At 44.4% G+C, this 26,830-nt stretch overlaps 1 protein-coding gene across 4 annotated transcripts in view; it reads right to left on the bottom strand.

The window, feature by feature from the left end:
• Nucleotides 1-476: 476 nt before the first annotated feature.
• Nucleotides 477-26,830, bottom strand: part of LOC143137885 (myosin phosphatase Rho interacting protein) — a 42,765-nt gene continuing 16,411 nt past the window's right edge. Inside the window, exons 7-25 of one of the 4 annotated variants that reach the window (XM_076298215.1) lie at nt 25,798-26,287; nt 22,562-22,691; nt 20,303-20,389; nt 18,115-18,171; nt 17,291-17,359; nt 17,059-17,148; nt 16,473-16,582; nt 15,049-15,637; nt 14,544-14,681; nt 9,596-12,235; nt 6,895-7,042; nt 6,370-6,487; nt 5,430-5,589; nt 4,987-5,097; nt 4,786-4,872; nt 4,424-4,586; nt 3,947-4,032; nt 3,223-3,290; nt 477-1,545 (exon numbers count right to left, since the gene is read on the bottom strand). In XM_076298215.1, the coding sequence (XP_076154330.1) occupies nt 3,258-3,290; nt 3,947-4,032; nt 4,424-4,586; nt 4,786-4,872; nt 4,987-5,097; nt 5,430-5,589; nt 6,370-6,487; nt 6,895-7,042; nt 9,596-12,235; nt 14,544-14,681; nt 15,049-15,637; nt 16,473-16,582; nt 17,059-17,148; nt 17,291-17,359; nt 18,115-18,171; nt 20,303-20,389; nt 22,562-22,691; nt 25,798-26,287 (5,306 nt within the window). In that variant the 3' untranslated portion in view covers nt 477-1,545; nt 3,223-3,257. The remainder of the gene's footprint in view (nt 1,546-3,222; nt 3,291-3,946; nt 4,033-4,423; nt 4,587-4,785; nt 4,873-4,986; nt 5,098-5,429; nt 5,590-6,369; nt 6,488-6,894; nt 7,043-9,595; nt 12,236-14,543; nt 14,682-15,048; nt 15,638-16,472; nt 16,583-17,058; nt 17,149-17,290; nt 17,360-18,114; nt 18,172-20,302; nt 20,390-22,561; nt 22,692-25,797; nt 26,288-26,830) is intronic. The other 3 variants (XM_076298214.1, XM_076298216.1, XM_076298217.1) reach the window with 3 other exon arrangements.

Here is a 26,830-nt window from a genome sequence, read left to right as displayed (position 1 = left end):
TAATCAGAAGTTTCATTAGCATATAGTCCATTAGCATATGGGTGGGGGGTTAAAATCCCCCGTATATCCCATACCTCCTGCACCCTTGCCAAGGAGATTTCATATTTCTAGTTGAGCGACTCATTTTCTTCCCTCCCAGCTATTGAACCGGTTCTGCTCAAAACTGGATTTGCGCTCTAATTTTGATTAGCATTACAATTACATGTCTTTTGTCCTACCCTTATTTACCACATCTGGAGAGGTATAGCCTAGTCATCAATGTGTGTGGAAGGCTGGCCTTGGCTTGGAAATCAAATTGCCCGACTAATCTTAATTGGTTGATCCTTCCATCTGCCATTCTTCATTCAAGAGGTAAAAAGTTGTCTTAACATAATGATAATTGGTCAATATATGTACACATTGGTAATACATTTGCACATATTCTTTCCATTTCATTGTAACAAGTCTAATGCCTTGAAAAACACAGAATTAAAAGGCAGGGTGCAAAAATATTTATTGCTAATAAACCTGTTGTCAGTTGGTGAATATTTGCTGTATATTTACAATAACAGAGGACATAGGAATGGAAATGTGAGACAAAAACTCTTTTTGACATTTAAATAAATATAAAGGGTCTGCCACTGAACAACACTGCAAACATAATCAACTTTGAAGGGGGAAACTAAAAAATAACTCCCAGTCAGAGTAGACCAACATCATTATAGAGATAAAAATGGCATACATATATTGCATATACATATATCCATCCCCAACCTAAACCTTACAGGTGTATTTAGTTGATACCATCAATAGTTCCTTTCGAGTGGTCAGATAGCTCACAAAGATTAATATGGAGTATTATGCTACTAAGCAAGTTTCAACTTTTCTCTTAAATGATACAGCCATTTCTCCCCCCTCTAGAGCAGCGCAGCATGGCCAACTCTGTACATTACGAGGGGTTTTGAGGGCATCTTCATTATGTGCATACTGACAGCACCTAGGATATAGTGTGAACAGAGACCTGGCAACATGATTGTATTCTAATGTTGGTTCCACATACACATCATTCACTCATTCATTCATTCGTGCGGGGTGTTGTTGATCCAGTACACATTTACGCAATTCTTTGACTATTCACACATAACTAAGAGGTTAAAACAGTAGCTTACACAAACATATTTAGTGTATGTGTGACAGATGCTTAATTAAAAAAAAACAAAAAAAACAGTATTTACATTAAGACATGGCAATGGAGATAAAAAAAAAATGTCACAGTAACAGAAGTGCATGAAATGCATACTCTATAGACATAAAATTCAAAACATCATACCACGTTATAATATAGGACTCGTTGTGACCAGTGTGCTTCTAAATGGTTAATTACTGGGCTAAAATATAGTGTGTGGGAAAGTGGGTGAGTGAGTGGGGAGTGAAGGAGTGTATTGGGGAGGCAGCGTCTTATCATGCAGCATGGGAGGGGTCGATGCGTCAATGTCAGAACTCCTTGGTGTCCTTGTTATCAAACAAGTGGAGCCTCTGCTCAGCAGTCAGTCCCTCCTTCAGACTCTGGGATAGAAAGAGAAGGGAGAGAACGAGAGAGAGAGAGAGAGAGAGAGAGAGAGAGAGAGAGAGAGAGAGAGAGATAAGGGAAAGTGAGCAAAAAAAGAGAAATGAATTACTGTAATGACTGTCAGAGTTTGTTCTTTCAGGTTAGCGTGCAAGACGGCAATGAAGAAATCTTGAGGTGTTGCTTGAATGTAAGATGCTAAGGCAGGCAATGGAGATGCATAAAGGCCCTGGATCTCAGATGGCGCTTCTTGTGAAAGTTCTTTTTACTAACCAAACCAAGCTGCACTAATAACATAAATCACTTTAAAGCAGCAGGAGACAGGAGTAGTCTAGAACCATATAGTGACAGTGTACCTAATTATGTCTAGTCAGTAATATAAATCAACAGCTATGTTTGTGCATATTTTATATGAACTAATATACATAATATAAACTTTATGGTGTCACAGGAGTGGTTGTAGCTAAAGTATACCAGTGTACACCATAGAAACACCACTGATGACCACTGTATCAAAAACTACTTAGTACCACCAGGGGCAGCTCCAGGGGATGTTTAGTCAGTGCCTCTGACACCTTGCACCAGGCACTGGCGAACCACCGGTCACTGCCCAGTCAGTAGCCTACCAACATAGACTTGACTAACTTGACATCTTCACTAACTTGTCAGTAACCAGTGGGGGCACTGACACTTCGTAAAGCGATAACGTTTTTCAGACCACTAAATGCTGGTCACAAGACTTAAAAAGACAACCAAATGTCAGTGCAACATATAACTGAAAGCAATGACACTATGTAGGTCACAGTGCACTATTTAAAAGGGAATAAAATGTGTGGAAATAAAATAGTGAGCATACTGAATGCGAAAGAGTGAATCAGCTTTTTCAGTGTCCTTGAGTGCCAAGAAAGGTGCCTTTAAATAAAATGTGTTATTATTATTGTTATTATTATTATTAAAACTTTGGTTAAAATCTATTTTCTGTCTGGTGTTGATGTAGGTCAAATCAGCTACCACATTACATTTGCAGGTTTTTGAATGTCAAGTACAAATTCTATGTGACCAAATATTTAATTTAGTGTTGTTCACCAATGACCAAATGTACAGTTCCATTTAGTGTTGTTCACCAATGCAATTTTTTGCCCAAACCAGAGCACCACAGATGAAACATGACACCACATTTTAAAAAAGCAAAGTACTAAAAGAAGTTTTCATTTCCTAGTTCTCATTTCATCTCAAATTGCAATTCATCACATTTAAAAAAGGTAATAGGAAAACTTGGCTAAAACATCTGCAACACATTAGTGATGGTTAAATAATCAGTCATTTCAAAGGATTAACTTATGGACTAGAGTGAGTGCAGCCATCTTCTGTTCATCCAGACAAAGAAAGCTTAAGTGTGTTGGGTAGGGTTGGGTTTGGCAAGACAGACCGGAAAAGATCCTCATGTTTTATCATCATGCCAAGCAGAGAATTATGATGGGACTATGAAACAATTAGTAAAAGGCCATGACTAATCCTTTGAAGTGTACCATGGGATGCATAAAATAAAACAAACAGCCAAGGACCCCCCCCCCCACCACCACCCCATCAAATCACACTTCGTCCCTAGGTGGAAGACAGGAGGGTGTATAGGGTGGTGGTGGCTAACAACAACGGTCTGTTCCCGAGGGATTTACCTAAAGGAAGAAGTCACTAGGTCCTCAGGCAGCCCTTAGCTGTCCCAGGGCATGTCACGACTCACAGACTGAGGACAGAGGGAGTGGAAGGAGAGATGGAGAAATAATGCAAACACGCCCACACACACACACACACACACAAACCCACACACACCCACACACACTCACTCACTCACACACACACACACACACATACATACAAACACGCACACAAAACACCCCACATGGTACATTATAATGGGGTGAAAGTGGGGGCATAAATAGCCTAGACTGCAATAACTTACCAAGCTCTTACAAGGAAGAGAATATAGATATTTGCTGCAATGAATCTGATTTTTTTCCCCTTCAACTTATGTTTTTGTTAAACTCTGAATACATGTCAATCATCAAGGCTCAAAACACAGTTGTGAATCTGTAATAAAAAATGTAACAAGAACTTTGTACTGAAGGAAGATAAGGGTGGTAGATGTTGAAATTACAGACTACTATCCCTCCACTATGAAATGCAAAATGATGCCAAAGGAGCCATACAGATGCTGGCCTCAGGGTGGCAGTGTTGTCCTGCTGAAACACCACCTCGGTCTGTTCAACGCTTCAACACCCACACGATTACATGACAACAAACAGCCAAGCAATCTAATGAACTGACAGCTTTGATCAGGACAGGGCGACATGAAGCGTGGGGTTGACCCAGTGGTGACCTAGTGGTGACCTTGCAACTCACCTTTGACCTCATAGTGCGCTCAGAGCGTTTGGCTGCCGCCGCTGCCATTTTGAGGATGTCAGGATTGCTTTTGGACTTCATGATATCTGCGAAAACAGATATACATCATTATAACATTAAAAAAACACATATTGTTATATGCAATGGCTAAACATCTTCATCCTAGACAGTTAAGGCAGAGATAAAAGGTATTGAGAGAGAGATTACCAGCTACGACACCAAAGCCCAGCTGCAAGTCAGAGCCTGAATAAGAGCAAGCTTGCTTCCTTGCCACAGACTGAAACTAACTCTCACCATCTATGACTGGTAATGTGCATTATATAATCACATCTGACGGAGCAAAACCTTCAAAATGTGAAATGCGAAACTGGGACAAGATATCACCATGACAGTTCCCTTATATATACACAGTAAATGGACAGTTCAAGGTCCGATTTAAATCGGCCGCCAGCTGCGGAGGTCAGCTGGAGGTCATACCGTAGCCACTGCGTTCCACATCCTCTAGCGTAGGCTCGCCGAGGGCCTCGTGGGCTAGCTGGAGCTGCTCCCGCAAGCGGCCCAGGTCCCGCTCCGCCTTGGCCCGCACGATGCTCAGCTCTGTGTAGATGTCCTTGTACTTGTCTGTGGCGTATTTCTTGTCCTAAAAACAACCATACATCTCTTTAGGTGTTCACACAACTATCAGACACAACTGTTACTTGTGGCCATGATGCTATGCCTGTTGTAATAGTTACACATTATCTCGCAAGTCTTAACCTAAACTCGTGCTCTTGTGGAAAAATAAACCAAAAATATATTATCCCCTCATGTGGAATCCTTAATCTGGTCGATCTACTCACTCTTTGGGCAGCCTGGAGCTCATCTTTTAGAGAATTAATTTCCTGCTTCAGGTACTGAACCTCGGACTCCTTGACCCTCAACATGACCTGTGGATTTCAAGCAAAGAAATGAAAGATGTAACAGGTAATGAGTACAGGAAAATGAATAGCTAGCATCTCACAGAGAATAAACAAAACATAACATAAAAATCCTCCACTTACCTCTAACTCGTACAGCTCCTTCCCCTGAATCACTGTGCACGTCTCTCCACCCTCATCACTTGTCATGGACCGCATTTTTGTGATCTCGGCAGCAAGACGATTATTCAGTTCCTTGAGGAAAGGGAAAATGATATTGTATTGTCAGATTAAGATTGAATATGAAATCAATACCGTGTGCATGTAGGGGGAAATGAGGGCACGGTACTGCCTTATTAGGTTCCCATGAGTGCGACTATCCACTTGAGCATCTTGTCCCCGAAAATTTAACCATGTCATTCGCTTTTGACCTGCGGTCCCCAAGTTGGGCTCATTTCAAAGCAGGGTGGACAGACTTAACTCTACTGAAAAGAATTATAAACAACCAGAGTGACCCTAATTCTGTTTCTGTGTGGCACGTGTGTGGTGTGGTGTGGTGTGGTGTGGCGCGGTGTGGGCCCAGGCACCTGGTTGTGCGCATTGAGCTCCTGGTTCTCCCTCTGGCACTGCCGGAGGGCCTGCCGCTCGGCCTCCAAGGCCTGGGCCAGGTGAGCGTTCTCCAGGCACTTCTGAGAGTACTGTTCCGACAGCACCTCGATCTCCCGCTGGAAGGACAAAAGCTCCTCTCTGAAACAAAAGAGGGGGAAAAAAAAAAAAAAAAAAAAAAAAAAAAAGAGTTGGTGAGTTCAGAGAGAAAGACGGAAATGTCAGGCGTACACCCCAAAAAGGAAAGAGAACACAACGGATCCTTCTTCCAAAAGGATTTTGTGTACCCAATGCTGCTACAAATATGCAGAGGAGGGCTGTGTCTAGACAGAGCAGTGGCCAAGATGGTGGTTTATTTATTTTTTTCCGGGGGCAGATTACCAGCACGTAGGCAAAACAAAAGCCAGCCTGAATAGTCGGTAATTCCAGGTTTGGCAAGGTCACCGGCATCTTAGCTCTTTTGTCACTGTGGGGACACTTTGGCAGCAGGAGTGCGGTCACACAACCCAGCTTTGCCCAGAGTTGGTCTTAAATCGCCCATTCAGTGCTTTTAGTGAGTGTGGAGAAGCCCCATTGCCCAACATCGCAAACAGGCTCTCATTAAGAAAAATAATATGAGCTAATACAATCATAACACTGGGACAGAAGTACGGCAGCAGAGGTCATGCAGGGACGAAGGTGTTGTCAGGTGTTATCAGAAACCTCACTGTTCACTGCAGCGGTGCTGAGGTTGTATAAGGACACGTAGACACTATTGGCAGTTTGGAGGACGAGGGCTGTGGATTTGGTCAGTTATTACGCAACACTGGGAAAGGTGTGTTATGTTGCAAATTAGTGAAGCTGGGACTTTGTGGTTCTTAATCTTCACTCTCTGCTGGGTCGGCTCTCGCATTTCACTGTGACCCTGATGGCTTTGCTTACTCGTGCTGTCGGCGGATCTCCTCGATGTCAGCGTTTTCAGTGTTGCTGTTGGCCTTGCGGGCCTTATCCAGCTCTCTCTCCAGCTCACTTCGGTGTGCGTTCTTCATAGCTTCAATTGCTGTGTGCAGGGGAAAAAAAACAGGAGGAACTGATTTACCAAAAAAGGGTCTAAACGGACTGTCTCAAGACATAATCCAGTAAAAAGCACATTAAACTAAATGATTTCAGGCATCATATCGTTAGACATTCAAATTAATGACAAGCTGCAGACCCAGGCCTAGACAGCTGAATTAGTAATTGTTCCATCAGCCTCATTCTCAACTTTTCCTCTGCACTGAAATTTGACCAGTGTTCTCCATTTTGGCTACTGTGCCAACACAAAAGGGGGCAATTTCGCTGACAAATTCCATTCAGACTGTGGTGGGTTTGGCAGCAGAGGACGGGCACAGAGTGTAAATCCCTGCCCAGTGCTGGGTCAGGGAGGGACGGACGACGGGCAGGCAGGCAGGCCGGCGACTGACTGACCAGAGATGGTGGCCGCCGTCTCCTCTTCCAAGAGCCTCTCCTTCTCGTCCTGCAGCTTCTCCAGTTCCCGCTGGTGTTTCTTCTGCAGTTCGTCGATCACCTTCTGGTGGGACTCCTCCATGGCGGCAAAGCCCCGCTCACACGTAGCCTGTGAGGACAGTGATGGAAGAGGAGCATTGGGGAGAGGAGGGGGGGGGTGGGGGGTTGGTGAGTGGAGGAGAGCAGTTGTTAAATCACAAGGCCATGGAGCTTGACGAGTCCACCCTGGTTTCGGTCCTTTTGACCACAAACACACACACGCACGCACGCACACACACACACACACATAGAAACACAAAACACATACGGACAGGGTTAGCATTGTGTGCGAGTTGCCTCCACACAGCGCTAACGGAGATACACTGAACATGAAAGGGAGGACAGACATAGGCGGTCGGAGGTGCATCAGTGCTTGTTATGCATTTGTCCCTGACAGTGGTACGAGGGTTCAAACACTGCCGTTGAATAACAGTTTTTTTTTTTTTTACCTCCTTTAACTTTTTCTCATTTTGTTATCTGCAAATCTAATCTGTGGGCTGGAAATAAAGAGCTTTGCCCTACCAAACAACAAAAAAAAAGCTTAATCTTCCAAACAAGACAGATAACCGACAACAAAGACCCACCGAAAGGCTGGGCTGGTGTGTCTGTGTCTGTGTGGGTGTGTGTGTGTTCTCCATCAAAACTACTTTGGAAAGAGCCACTGGCCGACACTAGCACAATTACAGTGCATGTTTCCACACGAGGGGGTTTGAATGGCCTGCTCACTGCGCCCGACCCCGGTCCACTTCCTCCCTCCTATTCAGCAGCGCTAATCTCTCCGGGCGGTCAGCGGAGCCGGCCTTTTTCGCTCTCGGCCCGCTTTGGGTGCAGCACTGAAAAAGCTGCTCCCAGAGAGCCGGTGGCAGGGTAGGCGATGGTAAGGGAGGGAGGGGGGCCAGTTGTCTCAGTGTGCGCTTCTCAGGCCACAACACCAACCCCTCCACACCCTCCCAACTCCGAAAAAAAAAAACCCCCAGCAAGCCAGCTCGCGCTGTGGCCACGAGGTTACATCCTGTCCCCTGTGTGCACATCCACAGCCGCACCTGCACACTGCGGAAAATCCCATTTCCTCCTCATAGGGGGGGGGGCAAGGCCACTGATGTGGTGGCCATCACAGGCTACATGGTAACTTCTATTTATTATCTAGTGTTGTCTACAAGGGTGCACTACACAAGGACAATGTGAATGTGTGTGCAAGGGTATGCTCAGTTTATTGTGCGAAAGACAATCAGTCCACGTCAGAGCTCTTTGACTCTAAACTTTGTTTTGGGGACATTCCACGGCAAACTAACTTAAGTCCAATTTGAATGAAGTAAACAAGGCTTTCTGTCCTTTTGGGTGTGGTTGCTGTCGCACAAAAGTAAGTGAGTAAAATTCTCTACTACTCTAAACACCCAGGGAATGACTATAAACCAGAAACCATGTGGCCGGCCACTCAAACAGGAAAAAATAACGATTACAAAGGGCCGTAACAATAGAAAAGGAACATGTTCCTACTCCATCAAAACCAGGCTTTGACAGTAACATACTGAGCCATGGAAATGAATGCTCTAAGTATTTCTTAGAATCACATCCTGTTTTGGACCATCCAAGAAAGTCTATCAATAGAACAAAAAGTACTGATGAAAACTATAGCACAACAATAACTTAGATTAAGTCACATACAAAATGGACTTACTTAAAACAATGACACAAAATATGTAGAGAGCAGAGTCTTAGTAACTTAACAGGGTGTAAAATCACCATAAATCTAGCATTAAATTAACCATCTTTACAGAGATTATCATTCATTCTTGTCTACCTTTCCTCTAAATTGTATAGTGGATAAAACAGGAAACGTATAGTAACATGCATGAGAATGAAGTAATTAGGCTACTGAACAAAGGACATTTCTCCTTTGCATTGCACAACTTGAACAGTTTCAATGTGACTGATTTACCTTCTGCAACAAGCATTTTGCAAAGCATTAAAATAAGCAGCTTTGTTGAGGAGCTGACAATCGATTGTTAATCAGTTAGTCAAAGGGGGAAAGGTTATGTTGTGTTTGGATAGTAGAGATCAATGCACTGACACCATAATCATTCAGATGAACCGGGCACACTTGCAACTGCAGGTCTGCAAGAACATGAGATCTTAAAGGAAAACTGTCCAGTTGATGAAGATATTACAGCTTACGCAAGTTAAATCAACTGAAATGATGTTTGGGAAGATAGTTACGGCTTGGAGGTATCGGTTCAGCTGACTAACGGAGTCACTGCATTTCACTGTAAAGGCTTGGAGTTTAGCCATGGAGTGCTAAATGTTGAGGAACACATTTCCATAGATTATGAATAATGACCATTGTCTTCTTTAAGTTAAGGAAAATGATTCCCTTATTTATATTATAGCAAATGTACAATTTCGGTTATCAAAATGGGTTCCTCTTTGTTGATATAAAAAACAATGTTCACATGCACTTTCGAGGTAAACAAACATGCAATACCAAAATTAAATTAATTTGAGGAAATGCAGAAAGAAATGTTAGTAGGGGAAAGCAGTGGGATGGGGGTCGACTAGAGGATTGCCACAAGGAGATACAAGGCATCACGGACGGAGGACAGTAGAGGACAAGGAACACCTTGACCTTCAGGTTTTCCAGGTCTCGCTCAAATTTCAGGCGCAGTGATGCGGACTCTCCGTCGCGGTCACGGGCCTTCATCTCCTCGGACATGGTTGCCACCTGGGCGACCAACTCTTGGATTCGCTCCTTGAGGGAGCCCGATGGGCCCTGGCCTCTCTTGAAGCCCTGTGGAGCTACAGCACTCTTCAGATCCTCCATCTCTTGATTGAACTGCTCCACCAGGGAGCTTCGTTCCTCCTCATGCTTTCTCTTCAGGTTCTCCATGCAGATGGTCAAGGAGTCAATCTCCTTCACATTCTCCTCAGATCTAAGCTGGAGAGTTTCTCCCATCTTGGCCACGTCCTGCCTCAGCTTGCACATCTCCTGTTCATAAGATTCTTTTAGCTCCCGGAGTTCTTTCCTATGCTTAGCTACCATGTCCTGCAATTGGATTGCCTTATCAAGGGAGTCAATGGGCTCCCCTTCAATCTGTATGTGTGTGACTGGGCTCGTGTCCTCTGTTGAGGGAACCAACAACTGTCTTTGCAAGTATTCCAACTTGGATGAGATGTCCTTGTTCTGTCCTATTAGTTTCACACAATTTGCGCAGCCATCTCTGGTGATATCTGACTGCAATTCTTGCAACACCATGTCCTGATAGCACTTCTGCTTACATTCCAAATAAGAGCAATGTGCTTCCAAGACTGCCTCTTGAACATATTGTGACCACTGCCGTTTTGGACCTGTATACTTGGATAACAATGCAAACAAGGTCTGGAGCTGTTCATTTGGAGAGGTCTTCAAGGTTGAAACAATTTGATTCATACACAACAATTTCTCTTGTAGAGTATATATGAGATCATTGATGATCGATGTGCAAGACTTTCGGCCCGTAAAGTCTTTAATTATCTGCCTCGTGTCTCCAATGTCTGCATCCATACTTTGAGTTTGATTTTCCATGTTCACATTTGGTTTGGTGTTCAGTTGATTCATAACCAGCAACAACATTTTCTCTAGTAACATCTTTTCTGATACAGTTCTTACAGTCCTACATGCATTTTCACCATCTTGATTCACTTGACTAACCATCATACCACTTAAAAGTTTACTACAAAATTCTCCCTCCTGCAGTAACAGCTTACCTGTCTGACTAACTTCCACATGCTCATCTAAAGGACAAAGTCCACACATGACTTTTAATGTACTCCTTAAATCACCTTCCATTTTCTCTGCATCTGCCTCTCCCAACATCTCAACTAATACACTAATGGCTTGTGACCTCATTTTGAATTCCTCAATCACTTTCTCAGCTCCTATCTTTTCCATGGTAACCTCTTCACTTGCTTGCTCCATCCTCTGGCATAAATCCAGCTTCTTCTCAATCCAATCTGACGCCATCTCATCACCTGTCATTTCTACATTTGTTTCTGCAATTGTATCAGCTACTTTCTGTTTGCTAAGTAATCTTTCAATTTCTTGGTTTTTCTGCTGAAGTTCCAGGTTCTGGGCTTGAAGTTCTTGCCAGGATTGTTCAGCAGCGAAAAGCCTCTGCTCCCTTTCAGAGAGCCTCGTCTGGGCAACTGCCAGCTGAAGTTTCAGCTCTTCCTTCTCCAGCTGTACTTCACTACTGGGACTTTCTTGGTCACCCATCTGAAATCCCAAACCTCTTAGAGTGGCTTCCTTCAACTGAAGCCGCTTTTCAGTGTCTTTCAGATTGTTTCCGAGCTCTTCTAACTTAACAAGAGCTTCCTGCAACTTCCGAGACTTCGCATTCAACTCCCTCTCATAAAAGTCACGGTCAACCGAACTGTCTATAACTTGCTTAACCTTGGTTTGATTTAAAGTACCGAGTTGCTCCTGCCTACCCTGCACTCTCAATTCTGTCTTTAGCCTCTCAATTTCCCGGTCTGCCTCTCTCAACTGATTGACAATCTCTTGGTACCGCTGATTGAGTGCCTCGTTCTCTGTTGTTAGCAACTCAACCCTCTGGGACAGACTTCTGTTTGTGCTTTCTGCTAAGTCCTCAATTTGACATGCCGGCCCATAGGGGCTCTTTAGACTTTCCAATTTCTGTTGCTGAACCCTCCCCAAGATATCCTCCATGGTGATCAGTCGTGCCTCGTAGTTGCGGATGCTGTCCCCAGCCTCGGCCAGGCTTCTCCTCATAGTCTCGTTCTCCACTTCTTGCTGATACTTGAGGTTTTCTAAGAGCTTGTGACAGCTAGTAATGTCTCCAGAAGAACTCAGTTCATTTCTTTCCTGACTACTCAAGACACTCTTGTTAGTAAACTCGCTATGAGAGTGTAGCAAAACCAGTAAGCCTTTCAGAGTGATAGGCTTGCCAGATATGCATTTTTCAAGCTCCTCAATCTTGGCCTCACTATCCTCTACCATAAATGTGACAGTTTTTAGAATGGGATCAGTGGGGGGACTCTTCAAGGTGGCGGGCTTTTGGTGCTCAAGGGTGCAAGGCTCCTGGATGGACAGGTGTGAGAGAGAAAGGCCAAGCTGTGCCTGCATGTTGCGCTTTTTCAGTTCTTGCAGTTGCAGGAGCTCTTTGGTTTCCTGATACTTCCGCGTTAATGTCTGAGCTTGAGAACTAACCAGTTCAGGCCTCTTCATCTGGGGATCAAGATCTCCCTCAAGACCCAATGGGGAATCCAGCTTAGGAAAGGGGACCAGACAGTTGGTTAACATTCAGCAGGGGTGAAATCAAGCTAATTACTCTACAGACCACTATTTTAATTTTAATTTCCCAGTATTTTATTACTAGATTTAGGACAAATTAACATGAATTAACTATGATACCTGGTTCAACCTAAAGTGGTATGAATACCACACAGGTTAAAAAGAGAGAATGAATGCATCCAGATTCATGGATTAAATGATGCAAAAGCTAGAGCTCTACAGAAGGAAATTTAATGGCCAAGGTTAGTATATCACATCAAAGCATGCAAATAAATGGTTAAGAGTTATTTCATGGTGTAAGTAATGCAAATATTAGTGCTAGCTAAGTTAATTTTTGAGATGGTAGGCATACCGCATCATACACATGGTGGTCTGATCTCTCCAAGGCTTTTGAAAAAAAGTTGTTTTATATGCCGAGTATTCACAGTCTGCAGTAGGTCAATGTTTTCTTAAAATTGATCCCCACTCAGGAAGTTCATTAGAGCACAGTTTGCGTGAAAGTATATTCACTTCTAAGTATGCTTTGAATAAACTACACAAAATGCTGCATTGCACTCATAAAAAAACAACATTCAGTGTAATCATCGTGATATGTACTGGTATACACTACAGTACAAGGTAAACACGATCAACTTCATTGTAAGGTCCTTACCAGATTCACAATACCCTGACAGTATCACAGAACACACTACAACTGCCTCTCGTTTGTGAATACTAGTCCTCAGTTTCAAACTGTGATGCAATCCAACTAGCCCAAAAGACATCAAATGTTTAGAAACAATAAAGCCATAAGGAAATGATATGGCATCCAAAATAAAGAGCCATAGAAACACAAACCACTCTCACGCACACACAAACAAACAAACAACAAACTTTCTCTCAAACATACATACATACAAAAGGCACAGAAATCAACAAACACCCATGACAAACTGGATTCCATCCACACAACATGTTCAGTATGGTATGCTAAACCAGGTTAAAAGAAAAATGAAGGCAGAGGTTAAACATGAATAAAATGGCATGCATGCAAACCATAGCACACCTACATATCATTTAAATAAATGAATTACAAATTTGTCAATATATTTTTGAGGACACTACGTAGCTTACCCTTTAGATATACACAATACCCTTGATACCACTCTTGGTATAACCTATTTGGTGCCTTATGACATTGAGAATGGGCTTGCAAAGGAAACGCTTATTATCAGTACTGCAGATGTTGCATCATTATGTAACTTTATGTTAATCAGCAAGCCACTAACCACATCTAACGGATACTTAAAAGGGAACACACAGAGTCCCAAAAAATCCACCCCTATGAACTGAAACCCTGACAAAGACAACTTCTTCTTCATACAGAATCACAAGGCTATTTTCAAGATGCAACAAACAACCCATGACTCTTACCAGGGCTGTAACTTCAGGAAACTATAGCGTCAGCTTTTTGTAAACAGTGCATGTCACGGCCCGTGGGTGAGGCTGAGCTCATGCAAACACCAAGCACCATGACCATTCAGATAAACAACGCTAACAGTGGACTTCAAAGCTCTGAAAAAAGCACATGGCCATATTCACTCATATATAAAGACATGATAATAATCATGATAATAATGAAATAAGCCATTGCATAAGTATACTCAACACTGTCAACACTCAGTCAATACTCTGACTATGCAATAGTGACCATTTATTCCTCTTGTGTACCTCTATAGCTCTATTGCTTTTTTAAACATTGTGGCATTGTGACTGTGTAGTTAGATGGGATAAAGCATTTTTCACCTTTCCTAAAGATTCATCAAGGGTATGAGAGTATACCTTAAGGCTACCATACACATTGTACAGTACAAACTGTTTCTGCACAACAATCTGCAACTAATAAACGCACCGTTCCAGTGTTAATTGAATGTAATCATAGGCATTTTAGCTTGCAATGAAGTCATGACACAGGTTCATATTTCTAAAACATGGCAAGAGTTGAGGAAACGAGTAGAAGCCAAAAAAAAAAAAGAGAGAAGAGTCAAAATCTTTTCTTTCAACATGCAAACGCACTCATGCAAGGTGCATTTCGGGCTGTTTCACAGCTTAGATGATGAGATGTCAGCTTGTTGTTGTTTGGAATGGGTTTCTGTTTCATGTTACCTTATTCAAAAACATGCAAAGACTATTAGATAGAATCCTGCTCTAGCATATACAGTATATATGTATATATAGAAAACACAGCATAACTTCCTAGCATGGGACTATAATGATGGGCTAGGGTTGCAGTTAGCATGCTCACCGGTGAGATGTATCCAATGCGGATGTGTTGCTCTCGCTCCAGTGCTGTGCGCAGTTGCTCCTCCAGCTCGTACTTGTTCAAGTTGGACTCAGCCAGCTGCTCGTGACATGTCTCTAGCTGCTGCTTCAGGTCTTCTACCTGAAAAAGGGACACACAACCAGCTAGGGCTCAAAAACATTAACTAGGACTGAGCTTCATTTAATGCAAGTGAACTGACTTACAAATCCCTATCAGGCACCATACCGAACATGCTGACAAGTTCTTTCAGCACACACCCCTTATATTACTAGTATGGAAAGTAATTTTCACTGAGATATATATAGACCCTTTCAACAATAAAAACAAAAACAATGCTTGAAGGTTCTATTTGGGCCCCAATCTACTTCCTCTGCATTAAGATAACATATGGAATGTTAAAAAGGAAGTATTGTGGGGCCAACTATGATGCTGATAATGGAACTCTCTTGAAAGGGTCTATATGAAGTGTGTTTTGTTCAGTACCCACCCCTTTCTTGTAGCTCTCCAGCAGCTTCTCCAGCTCGGCCGTCTCCCTCGTCTGCAGCGCTGAGGCCAGCGGCACCCTCCTCTCCTCGCGGATGGGCGTCTTCTCCACCTGCTGCCAGTGCTGCTCGATCTCGTCCTCCACTTTCCGCTGCCTCTCCAGGGACACCGGCTGCGGCTGGTGCGGCGGCGTGGAGCCCCCCTCGCCCAGCCGGCCACCACCTCCTCCTCCTCCTCCTCCTCCTGCACTCTCAAAGTCCATGCCGCCGAGGGAGTCGGTTGGCGAGCTACCGGCCACCGAGCCGTAGCGCCGGCGGCGCTCCTCCCGTCGGCGGCTGCGCTCCGAGTCGCTGAGCTCGGCCTGCAGGGCTTCGGCCTCGCTGGCCCGCTGCTGCGCCAGCGCCTGGGCGGTGGGCCGGAACTCGGCCCAGTCGAAGGTCTTGGAGCGGCCCTCACGCCGCCGCTCCCGCGCCCGGCTCTTCTTAGGGCCCGGCTCGCGCTCCACTGACGAGGCCTCCGAGGCGGAGTCCTGGGTGACGTCGGGCCTAGACAGGCTCTCCAGAGGCGTGCAGGAGTTATGGTCATCAGTGAGGCTGCAAACCATATCCACATAGTCATTATCATCACTGCCATACCAACATTAACTTCTTCAGGGTTTATATGCAGGGTTCCCACTCTAATTCAAGTGTAAAATTCCATGACTTTCCCTGACAAAAAAAACTGAATTTCCATGAGCTATTATGTAATGAATGGTACAATATACCGACCAAAGATTTCAGAGCAGCCATGTAGCGTTGAAGAATATTTTACTTTCTTAGAACAGGAGATTAATGAATGGGCATTGAATAAACAAAGTCGGGCTAACTACAATTATTCAAGAAAGCAGTAAAGCTAATAACCAGATATGCACTGTGTGTCTATATGCTATTTGTATTCATGTATTTTGGCAAGTTCATTTTAAACTGCTACAATAACATTCCCTGATATTTCATAACTTCTCCCAAAAATGATTCCCTGACTTTCATTGTCTGGAATAAACCTTCCAAAATTCCATAATATTCTAGAAATTCCATGACCCGTGGGAACCCTGTATATGTTCCTCTGATATTACCAACATAAGTGCTACAAACTTATGGGTTGAATACTGAAAATATAAATTTACATGACAACATAACAAGACAAAATACATTTACATGACAGTAAATGTACATTTTTCAGACAATTTATTCAAGTCTTCCCTTAAACATCTTACTACAAGAAAATGGATTGAATAACAGTGAAATGGGTAGAAAAGGTATTGAAAACATTTCCAGACAGACATGACATTCTTGTTAAAATACAAGCTCACTGAGTAGGGGGTGCATCAATAAATTGGAGATGGAGTTGCGGTAAGGTTGCAGTAAACTATACAAAGAGGAGTTTTCTGACCTGGCCACGTCTGGCGCGGTAGAGGGCCGCACGTTCCTCATCACCGCCTGGATCCAGTTGCGCCGGATCCCTGCCGTCATGGCCGAAAGAGTGTGGACTCCCTCCTGCGTCTGAAAAACAACCACCAGCAACATTTCATTTTCACTCCAATTTTCACACAGGAAATTATGAGGAGCGACAGAACAATCAGCTGAAATCAATTATATTGAAATCAATGGTTATTTGAATGGTGCTTATATTCTTCAACATTTACCAACCACTTTAATACAAAAGTGAAGACTTGCACGGATCTGCACAAACAGAACATGCACAGATATTGACAATTAAAAATGACAATCATTCCTTAAAAACATATACTATGTATCTGCACATATCACAGAACAAAAGTATACAGTCAAGCTGAAATTCCATTCTCACGTCCAAGTCTAACAAGCACAACTTCAATGGGAACATATGCTATGCATTCACTCAGCAAGGGATATGTGAGCACAAAATGACTTAATGACCCTCCGTCCTGGCCAGAGAGGTAGCCACTGGATTCCAAGGAGACCATGGGTAGTTTGTCTAAGCATTAAAGTTGACTTACATGGATTTGGAAGCCATAGTTCCGTTGAGCTTGGTGTTCTGTGACATTGTAACAAGTACTGAGGTCTATTTCTCCATCTAAGTCTGAGGCCTGTAAGGGAAGAGGATAAATGAGGATTAGAGAGACAAATGTCCTGTCAGCAGAATCGGTCTTTGAAAAAAGTGTTGGAAAAACGGAATTTTTAAACAAAAAAACAAAAGAGAAGAAACGCGGTGCATTTTCAAGAACTCACCTCTTCTGCAATTGAATCCTTGTAGTATCGTAGACTATGGTCGGTCAGCACAAACCAATACTTCTTCCACTGCAAAGGTGAAAACAACACAACACAACACAGGGATTAAATGACTGTGCAATTCCAAGTGTACCCTGAGTGACTGCTGTCTACTGAGTGGAGTGGTCCAGTCTGTAAGAGCTAAGCTTCTGAGGTGTGGGAGATTTATGCGCCTCTTTAAAAGAGTGGAGAGATTTAAAAAAAAAAAAAAAAAAAAAAAAAAAAAATCATAAATAAAAATGTAAAGGGGAGAAAAGTCAAGAGCCCTTATCCTTTTAAGTTTTACCCATTGAACCCTTGCTATCAAAGTGGAAGACTGCCCTTTGAAGGCCGCTGCCCAGTGCCTTGGGTGTACCAGGGGGCGGGGGGTGGTGGGGGTGACTGTTTGACCAGATAACTTGGCTTTGATGAATTTATCATGGCTAAAAGATGTGACTGTGAGGCTGGGGGTGGGGGGTGGAAAGTCAGCTTGTGGAAGGAGAGCCGAGGCCTGCAGAGAAACAACTCCAACAGGGATATGTGTCCTTATCGTCATGGTGACCTTGATCAATAGCTCTGAGCAGACACAGAGCCGAGAGCAGAATCTGCGCTGGAAGGCTATTGATTGTGGAAATCAAGCCCTTTCTATATTTGGCGCCTTTCGGCTGGTAACTGAGGTTGAGAAACACAAACATATCCTATTCAAAGGGGCTCATATATTTCCTGTCACTTTTTAACTCAATGCAGTGGATTATAAGTAAACAGGAGTAATTTGTAAGAACAAAGCAGGAACAAGCAGGACCCACCTGTCCCTGTTCATCAAGCTTCACCATCCAACCTTTCTTGAAGTTCAGCAGGTCAGGCTGTTAAAGAGAAAGCAACATTCCAAAGGTTACACAGACAGCAAGGACATCAGGATTGGTATTCTCAAAGCTTCTAGGGAGGAGTGCTAACCTGGAACTCTCTTATGAGCAAAAAGGCAAAATCGTAACCAGAATCAGCACCCCTTCCCTAAGATTTACCATTACCAAACTAATGCAACCACTGGGCAAAGTCAATGCAATTTAGTGAAACCACACAGTTAAAACGTCATGCAGAGGAAGCTGACTGTTGAAGCTGACCGACAGTGATCCATGTGTGGCTATGGCCAGTCCAGGTCTATGGTCCACACTATCTGCAGAACTGACTAGTGAACAGTGTCCAGAACTTGAAAACAACAAGAGACAGTAACTGACAGGTGTGGTCACCATAGAGGCTTCAGTGCATCACACGCAAGGATTTCAACCAACACAAACTTTGGCTCTTTTTGTGGGCAAAATGTTTGTAGACCTTTGAAGTTCTCAAACATCTCAAACATCTTGAATTTCAGAATTTGTTTGGTGGAGATGGTTTAGATGACAATTTGAAATCATCGTAATAATTGCCCTGAATGTAAAAATAATAAATAAATAAATACATAAATAAAAAGGTAAAGAAAGAGCAGAATCACACTGAAACACGTCATCTGCTGGCTGTCGGGGCTAATCTGGCAGCCCGCAGAGGAGATGCTGGTGAGAAGCTTCTCTGCTGTGCTTCACGCCGTGGGGGACACACGCTCACGACAGGCATTTGTGCACGGTGCTCAGGGGAAGCAGTTGAGAGTGAACGCAACACACCACACACACACACACACACACACACACACACACACACACACACACACACACACACACACACACACACACACACACACACACACACACACACACACACACACACACACACACACACACACACACACACACACACACACACACACACACACACACACACACACACACACACCATAAACAGCAAAATCAATTATGCTCACACATACACAAACCTCCAACCACTCAAACACAACTAATGTTTTTCACACACTTATGCTCATATCCTCATTCATGGAGGCAAATCAAGAAAACATGGGGCAGCCACATATCCACACACTAGCATGATTAAGTCAAGTTGAGTATGTAGGCGGATGGAAGCCAATGTGTGACCACACAGGGAGGATGTGGAGATGACCTGGGCAGGAGGAGGAGGAGGAGGAGGAGAGGGGAGAACGCTAAGCCCAGCGGCGCCCCTCGCAGGAGGATTAGGACGTCCGCGTTCTCACAAAAACAACACAACAACAAAAACAACACAACAACACAAAGCCACAGAGAGACAAGATGGCAACCAGCATTAGTTATCAGGGAGGATCCAATGGGATGATCATGTAGACATGTAGTTTCCACAAATACAGAGAGCCCCTTTAGTCAGAAATTAGAGTTGTGGTTACATGCACAGTAAGTATAAGGCAAGGACTCAAAAAGGACAACAGACTATTTGTCATGATGATGATGATGACGATGATGATGATGAAGATACTGTTAATGGATAAGAATGAAGCATTATCTGATCTACATGAGATAAGTGCATCTACAGACTTGATGTAAACCCATTCTTTCTCTGTGATTATTTACCCAAAACACCCACGCACACACACCCACATACACACACAGTGTAACTGTAAACGGCGGTCGGCCCCCTCTCCGAACTGGATGGCCAGGCTCAAGGGCCTGCAGCGGTCGTTTGACCTTCGGACGCGGGAGAACAAGGGAAGCATTGAGAGCTGCTGGCTTCCATCGCTCCGTTCCCCCCCCTTACACCCTTGACAAACAATATTCCACCAGCTGATTACAATGCTCCCTTCTCCAGAGGAGAGAGAAAGAGAGAGAGAGGGAAAGATAATAACTAATTGAAGCCAGACAAAACGCCCTCTATGGTTCTGTCTATTATCTCGATGTTTTGAAAGTGGCTGTGAGAACACAGACTAGGTGGATGATATAGATACACACGTATGATATGGAAGTAGAACGTGGAAGAGAGAAAGAGAGAGAGGAACAGAGAAAGAGAGTAAGAGAGAGAGAGAGAGAGAGAAATGAGAAAAGATAGAAGAAGGAAAGATTGACTGACAGATGTAAGACTTACTGTCATGACAGACTCGGTGGTCCGGCGGTCCAGTGACTTGGCACGCCTCAGTGGAGGTAAGGCTGTGTGCTGGTAATTCTTCTGTTCCTAATACACAAACACACACACACACCTTTCAATTACTTTGGTTCGCATTGGAAACCTCATACATACTGATAACAAGCAACAACTGAAAAGCAATGCATTATTTGTTATTAGTATACATGGCATCTTTTCCACTAAATGTGGTCATTTCTATGAGTTGATCACACAAACATGGATGGGAAAGACATGAGACAGGACAGTGCAGTTCACTCAACCTTTTAACCTTGTGTGGTCATAACGATCCCAACTTTCAGACAAGGTGACACGTCGAGGTCTGGACCAAGAAGGGGTCATTGTGTATCCAAGGTTTGGTCAGAAAACCACAATGCTATTGGCGGTTTGTGGTATTACTATGGTACTGTTTTTGAATGAGCATCTAGCATGTACAGACATGGCCTCCAAAACCAAACTGAAGCGCAAAATTAAACCATCTAAAATAACTCCTAGTGATGGCCAATCATTTTAAACATGTGGCTTCTGCCTCGACCACAACATACATCCTGGCCCGGGGGAGGGAAGTCAGAAAGGGCATTTTCCTTTGTCAGGAAAGGGTTTCATGCGCGCTTCAGATAATAGATAATATCACAACAGAATGTCAGTGGAAACAAGATCCTCATCGCTCGCATTGTGCTGAGCAGTGAGCAACCCCAAACTGAACCACAATAAATTGAAAACAGAGATAATACAGGCACAGCCCTTTTTCACATTCGTATGATGGTAGGTTGTGTGTACGTGTGTGCCTGTGAGTGAGTGTGTGTGTGTGTGTGTGTGTGTGTGCCTGTGAGCGTGTGTGTGTGAAATGAAGAGACGAGGGCGGGAGGTGGAAGATGACAAACTACGCCAGGTACACAAAGTTTGTTTAAAAATAACTAAACAAACGTGCTAAGCCAGACTGACGGCAATCCTGCTTAATCGACACACATCATTTCCAGAGACAAATTTAGCATTTAACTGTGCTGAAATATTTAGAGGGTGTTGTTGATGAAAGGGGAATCCTCTCCGATAAGAGCAAAGCAGAGGAGAGAATTACGATTACAAGAGGGGGAAGGAGCGGGTGGGGGTGGGGGTGGGGGGGTGCCTGTGCGTAAGGCTAAATAAAACTTAGTTCAGTGCAAGTTGCTGATCTATGTTTAAAAAAAAAAAAAAACACCAAGTAGAGAGAGCAGGACTTGTCCCACAGCGATCCCTACATTAAATATGCCGCCTAAAGCAACAGCTTAAAATGGGCCACGGCTTAACTTACTGCAGAAATTGTTACTCTGCTCCAAATGGAAGGGAGTCACTCTGACCCCTGAAATACATAACCTTGACTAAATAGGTCACAGTAGACAAAAGGAAGGAAGAGCCACAATTAAAAGAAAGCTAAATCATCAGCACTTTGTGTGTGTGTGTGTGTGTGTGTGTGTGTGTGTGTGTGTGTGTGTGTGTGTGTGTGTGTGTGTGTGTGAGAGAGAGAGAGAGAGAGAGAAAGAAAGAAAGAGTGAGTGTTTCTAATAAACAAAACTCAAATCACCAAAACAATGTAGAACTAAAACACAATACCTAAATTCCATAACCATTGACTTTTCATCTAGTTTCAAAATGACATATGATGCTAGTTCTGAAGTAAAACAATGGGTTCTAATGCTATGTCTTCATTATCGCCCACGGCATTCCATGGTGAGAAATGTATAAAGCGTAGAGACCAGCGAATAGACAGGAAGCACCAGTGGTCTGGTGCAGGAGAGACGGGGAGATTAATGCCGCTTGTCCCCCAAGACTGGTATTAGTCTTGGCAGGGCTGACTGAGGACTCCAGCCCAGCCCTAACTCAGTTAGGCTCAGGTGATTGATAATACATAAACAATTTTTTTGGCATGTTGGAAAGTCAGGGAGGTCTGAAATGAAATTGTTCGGTCTAAAGAGTTTTGCCTTGACCTCAACTAGGAAACGGTATTGACTGGGCTTCAGAGAGGTGACTCAAAGTGACAGATATTCAACATGGTTTCATCATGGTCTACCATGCAGGTATAGAAAGGACAGGAGTATATGAGCACATAGGCAGGTAGAGGCAGGTGTGGGTATCTGAAGCTATCTACATGTAAAGTCAGGTGTGTGTGTGTGTGTGTGTGTGTGTGTGTGTACGTTTAGAGACAGGTACGTGCAGGTAATGGGCAGGTGTATGCGGGCTCCGTACCTCTCGGTGGAAGCGTCTTATCTCGCTACGACCCTGTCGGGCAGCGTTGCGGTCCGACTCGTCCACCTCCATGCGCTCAGTGTTCTCCAGCTCCAACGCCTCCAGCTTCTCGATCACGTTTGAGCGCCCACTGCACATAAGAGGAGACAGCCCAAGTTCAGATCCTAGTGCAGCACATTCCCAGCATGCATTGCTGCACTGCTGTATCACTGCTGCAGAGATGCTGACAGCAGGATGGTGGGCTACACCGTCCAGAAATGTTCAAATGTTAAGTATGTTATAAGGATTGTTTAACTGTAAAGCTTTTTGATTCTGATTTTTGATTTTGATAGACATAGATAGCATTAACAGGCAATGGTACATCTGGGGATCTATTCATATAACATGCTTGCACACATGAATACATGTTTGGAGACATAGAAATTTAAATTACATTCACTCAAAGTCATTTAGGAATTTGCAGTCCTGGAAAAAGTAATAGAACATACAGATAGATGAGTCAAGATCAGCCTGGAAGGCCGATCATTTATCTTTGAAAAAAAAAAAAGTTTAAAGACAAGATCTGTGTTATGATTGGCTGGCAACTCAATTCAACTTCTGGAAATGCAGTCGTGGCCTTCACCTGCTGCACTCTTGATTCCATAAGCAGACGCAGGTGACAACCAGTGTTTGCTTCTAATACATTCCCAAACCAACGACGCTAATAGGCAGGCTCTAACATGTACCCACACTATCCCCGAAGCAAACAGCCATGTGCTCTACATGCTCTGAGTGCAGGAACCTGATTCACCCCGTTATGGTTGCAACCACAACAGATAAAAATCATTCTTAGTATATACCTCTTTGGTGAGGCAACATTGGATTATGCAAGGTCTTGAATGGCATCGTAATTGTTTTGCAGTGATTAAGCCTCTGTTTTTACATCACACACACACGGCGTCTGCTCATGTGCATGGTCTGCTTTGTGCTGGACTGTCAAGTTGTAATAGCTGAGGCATTCCAGCCATCCCATAAAATAAAAGCAAAGGGGGTGTTCAAGAACATTGCCAGTTTGACGCATTTTCAGACAATGCCCTCTTTTCTTTTCTCTTTAAAGAAAAGCATACGGAATTCAGTTTACCGAGAGCCAGTTGGAAATATTAAATTACCCCCCTCTTTTTTTAAACATTGACCTTATTTGGGTGGTGGTGGTGGGTTGGGGGGGGGCTGACAAGACTGCCGGTCCTCCTTAAAAGGCAATGAGAGAGAAAACCAGTGAGGTATTTGGGCCACGTGACCTCTCCTCATCTTATTGGCTGCCGTCCCTTGAGTGGCACAGCTCCCATAAACCCAAATTAGACCAAATTTAAGTTCTCCCCTCTTTTTCTCCCTCTCCTTATGTGATAGGCAGTCTCTCAGGAGGTCGGCAAACCCGCAAAGGAGTTTGGGATGTTGGACGGGGGATGGCTTTAGGAGTGTTTTGGGGAAGAGGAGGGGAGAAGGAGGAGGAGGATTAGGGTATGCCATATCTTAGTGTCTGAGAAAAAAGGGAGACCGTCGCCCTCTTTGTTTGAAATGCCCCACTCTGTTGGCTTCTGACCTTCGACGTGACTTTCGACGGGAACCCTGGGCACTCCAGGTCAATCACTGACTACAAAGAGTGTTTACGGAGACGCATATTTATCTTCAACGTGAGCCCATGACTAAACGAATAAAAGACGGGGGGGGGGGGGGGGGGGGACAAAAAAAGCCAAGCCGCGATCAAGAGACGGATCTCTTGGTGCATTAGCAAAGCATGAGAGAAGGGGCCTTTCTCGCCGCTGTGCGAGAGACATAGTTTTGCACTTGGTGCTGGCCTAATAAGGCAGGATCGGTGTAGCCTCTCTAGTGGGTACTATCCTCTGTGAGCCTCATTGGCGCTGTCTAATCATTCCTAGAAAGGCCCTGGTTGAGCGCCACTCGCCTCACCGCATGCCTTTAAAAGGAGAAGTGGGGAGAGAGAGAGAGAGAAAGAGAAAGAGAGAGAGAGAGAGAAAAGAGAGAAAGAAAGAAAGAAAGAAAGAAAGAAAGAGCGAATAAAGGGAGAGAGAAAGGATGAGTGGCAAGACTGACAAGTAGGGATGGCTTAAGAGAAGAGGGGGGGTGAATAGAGAGAAAAAGAGACTGGATATGTTGAAAGATAGATAGATAAAGAGCGTGTGGGGATGATGGAGGAAGAGAGAAATATGCAGAGGGGAAAAAACACAGAGGGATATGGGTGGAGGGAGCAGGGATGGAAAGAGACACACAGAGCCAAGCTGGGAACGGCGAAAGCAGGATAGACCCTCTGACCTCCCTGGGCTTAGGAACAGAGGGACTGATATGTGAACAAACACTAGGATGAACAGAGAGAGAGAAAGAGAGAGAGAGGGAGAGATGAACTGAGAAAGGGAGAGAGGGAGCTAGAGAAAAGAAGAGCGATGGATAGATGGAGTGATGTATAGAAAGATGGGTAGGGAGATGGGGAGAGAGAGAGATGGATAGTAAGAGATGAGAGCAATAGAGAGAGATAAGAGAGAGCAGGAAAACAAAAATAGTGAAAAAGAGCAGGAAAACAAAAATAGAGTGAGAGAGAGCACTAGAGAAGTGAAGCGCTGATGGACAGGGGGAAAGAGATGTTCAGAAAACTGTCCCTGTGTTCTGAGCTGAGGAACATAGAGTGAGAGTGGAAGAGAGATGTAAAGAGGGGGAAGTGAAGACACAATGAAGGTGTGAAGTAAGGGATAATAGCCGCCGAGGTGTCCTGTTATACGGAATTAATGGATGAGGGCGAGAGGCAAAGAATTCCCCGATGCGAAGCGGAGTTGCCTCCACCAGAGTCCATTAATTCCGTATAGCAGGACACCTCAAAGGACGTTATCCCGCTTATCACCCGGTTGCCACTATAGGCAATAGTCACGCCTTTATAGCACGCAAAGGAAACAAGCGGTTCCATTTAAAAAGAAGCCGAATTGTTTGTCTCTATAACAGAGATAGCATGGACAGTTAGCTTGTTGCTTAGCCTGCTTCCTGGCTTAACCGTCGTCTTACTATGGTAGGTTTGGTTACCAATCATAAGCATTTTTTTTTTACCAGATCTACATCATAGGTGTTGCGTTATTCAGAATAAATAGCCACCCCACCAGCGAATCAGAAAAGAGTATTGGTTCTTTCCGGGTGATGATAGACAAATAACAGAGAGTGATTTTGAGGCCCCCCCCCCCCCCCCATCCACACACCTCCTCTCCGGGCTGAGGGGCGTCTCCTGACCCTCTGGGCTATGCGCCCTGCTCCTCTTCTCCGCCTTGCGCGCCTCCGCCTCAAGGCGGCGTGAGCGCGGCGTGTCGTGCAGCCCGCGGTGGTGGTGATGGTGGTGGAGGCCGCGGCCGGCCCCGGGCTCGCCGGCGGCCGGGTGGCTGTCGCTGCTGGCCACCGTGCTGCCGCTGGCGTCCGAGTCCAGCGAGCTCATGGAGCCGCTGATGTGCGAGCCGTTGGACAGCAGGCTGCTGCCCGACGGGAAGGGGTCGCTGGGCGCCGGGGAGAGGCAGCGCGGGATGCCCCCGCTGACGCTGCCGGCCTCGCCGCCGAAGCTGTGACGGCTGGACGAGCTGCCCGTGGGCGACAGGAGCTCGTGGGAGGGTACCGCCGCCGGGGGGAACGGACTCCGGTCCATTTCGTCACCATTCACGGAGCCCTGGTCTGAACTGCGACTGACCGATAACCCCTCGCCTGTGGAAGGACACATTACCATCAATCCCTCAACAACTTAGAACACAATAAGGAGAAAATCTGATTTACTGTCAATAATCTGACATGTTTCACTTTGACATTACTGTAGTCGTAACCTCCCACTTATATCAGTAAAGTAAATCATCAATAAAGTACTTTAGCCATCCATCAATCCATCTACTAATAGGAGCTTTTACATACGCCTTAAACTGCACATGGCTCACTACCAAGAACTAGTTTCCAAGAATAAGGGCAGGCCAGCCTGTCTTGCCTATACATGTCAGGTCTCACACACCTATACCAACCAGCATATAGGGCTGGGCGATATATCGGTATTACGACTACGACCGATATATTTTTGAAAACGATATGTAGTTGAGACAATATCGTAATACCGGTATTATGTTAAATAATGGGCCATTTTATCAAAGCCACTTGCTCTTCTGTGTTCAGACCATTCAGATAGCCGCAGCTCTGCTCAACTGCGCCCCTTGCGTGTGCACGTTCTCCCTCGCAGCACTACAAACTTTCAAACATGACAGA

Source organism: Alosa pseudoharengus, unplaced genomic scaffold (genome assembly GCF_046254945.1).
Source record: "Alosa pseudoharengus isolate Yale_2024_CS ecotype anadromous, Long Island Sound unplaced genomic scaffold, YU_APseudo_1.1 YU_APseudo_1.1_scf_21, whole genome shotgun sequence".
Taxonomy (NCBI): domain Eukaryota; kingdom Metazoa; phylum Chordata; class Actinopteri; order Clupeiformes; family Clupeidae; genus Alosa; species Alosa pseudoharengus.
The sequence above is the reverse complement of the archived record's forward strand: the minus strand, read 5'-3'. Positions and strand labels throughout refer to the sequence as shown.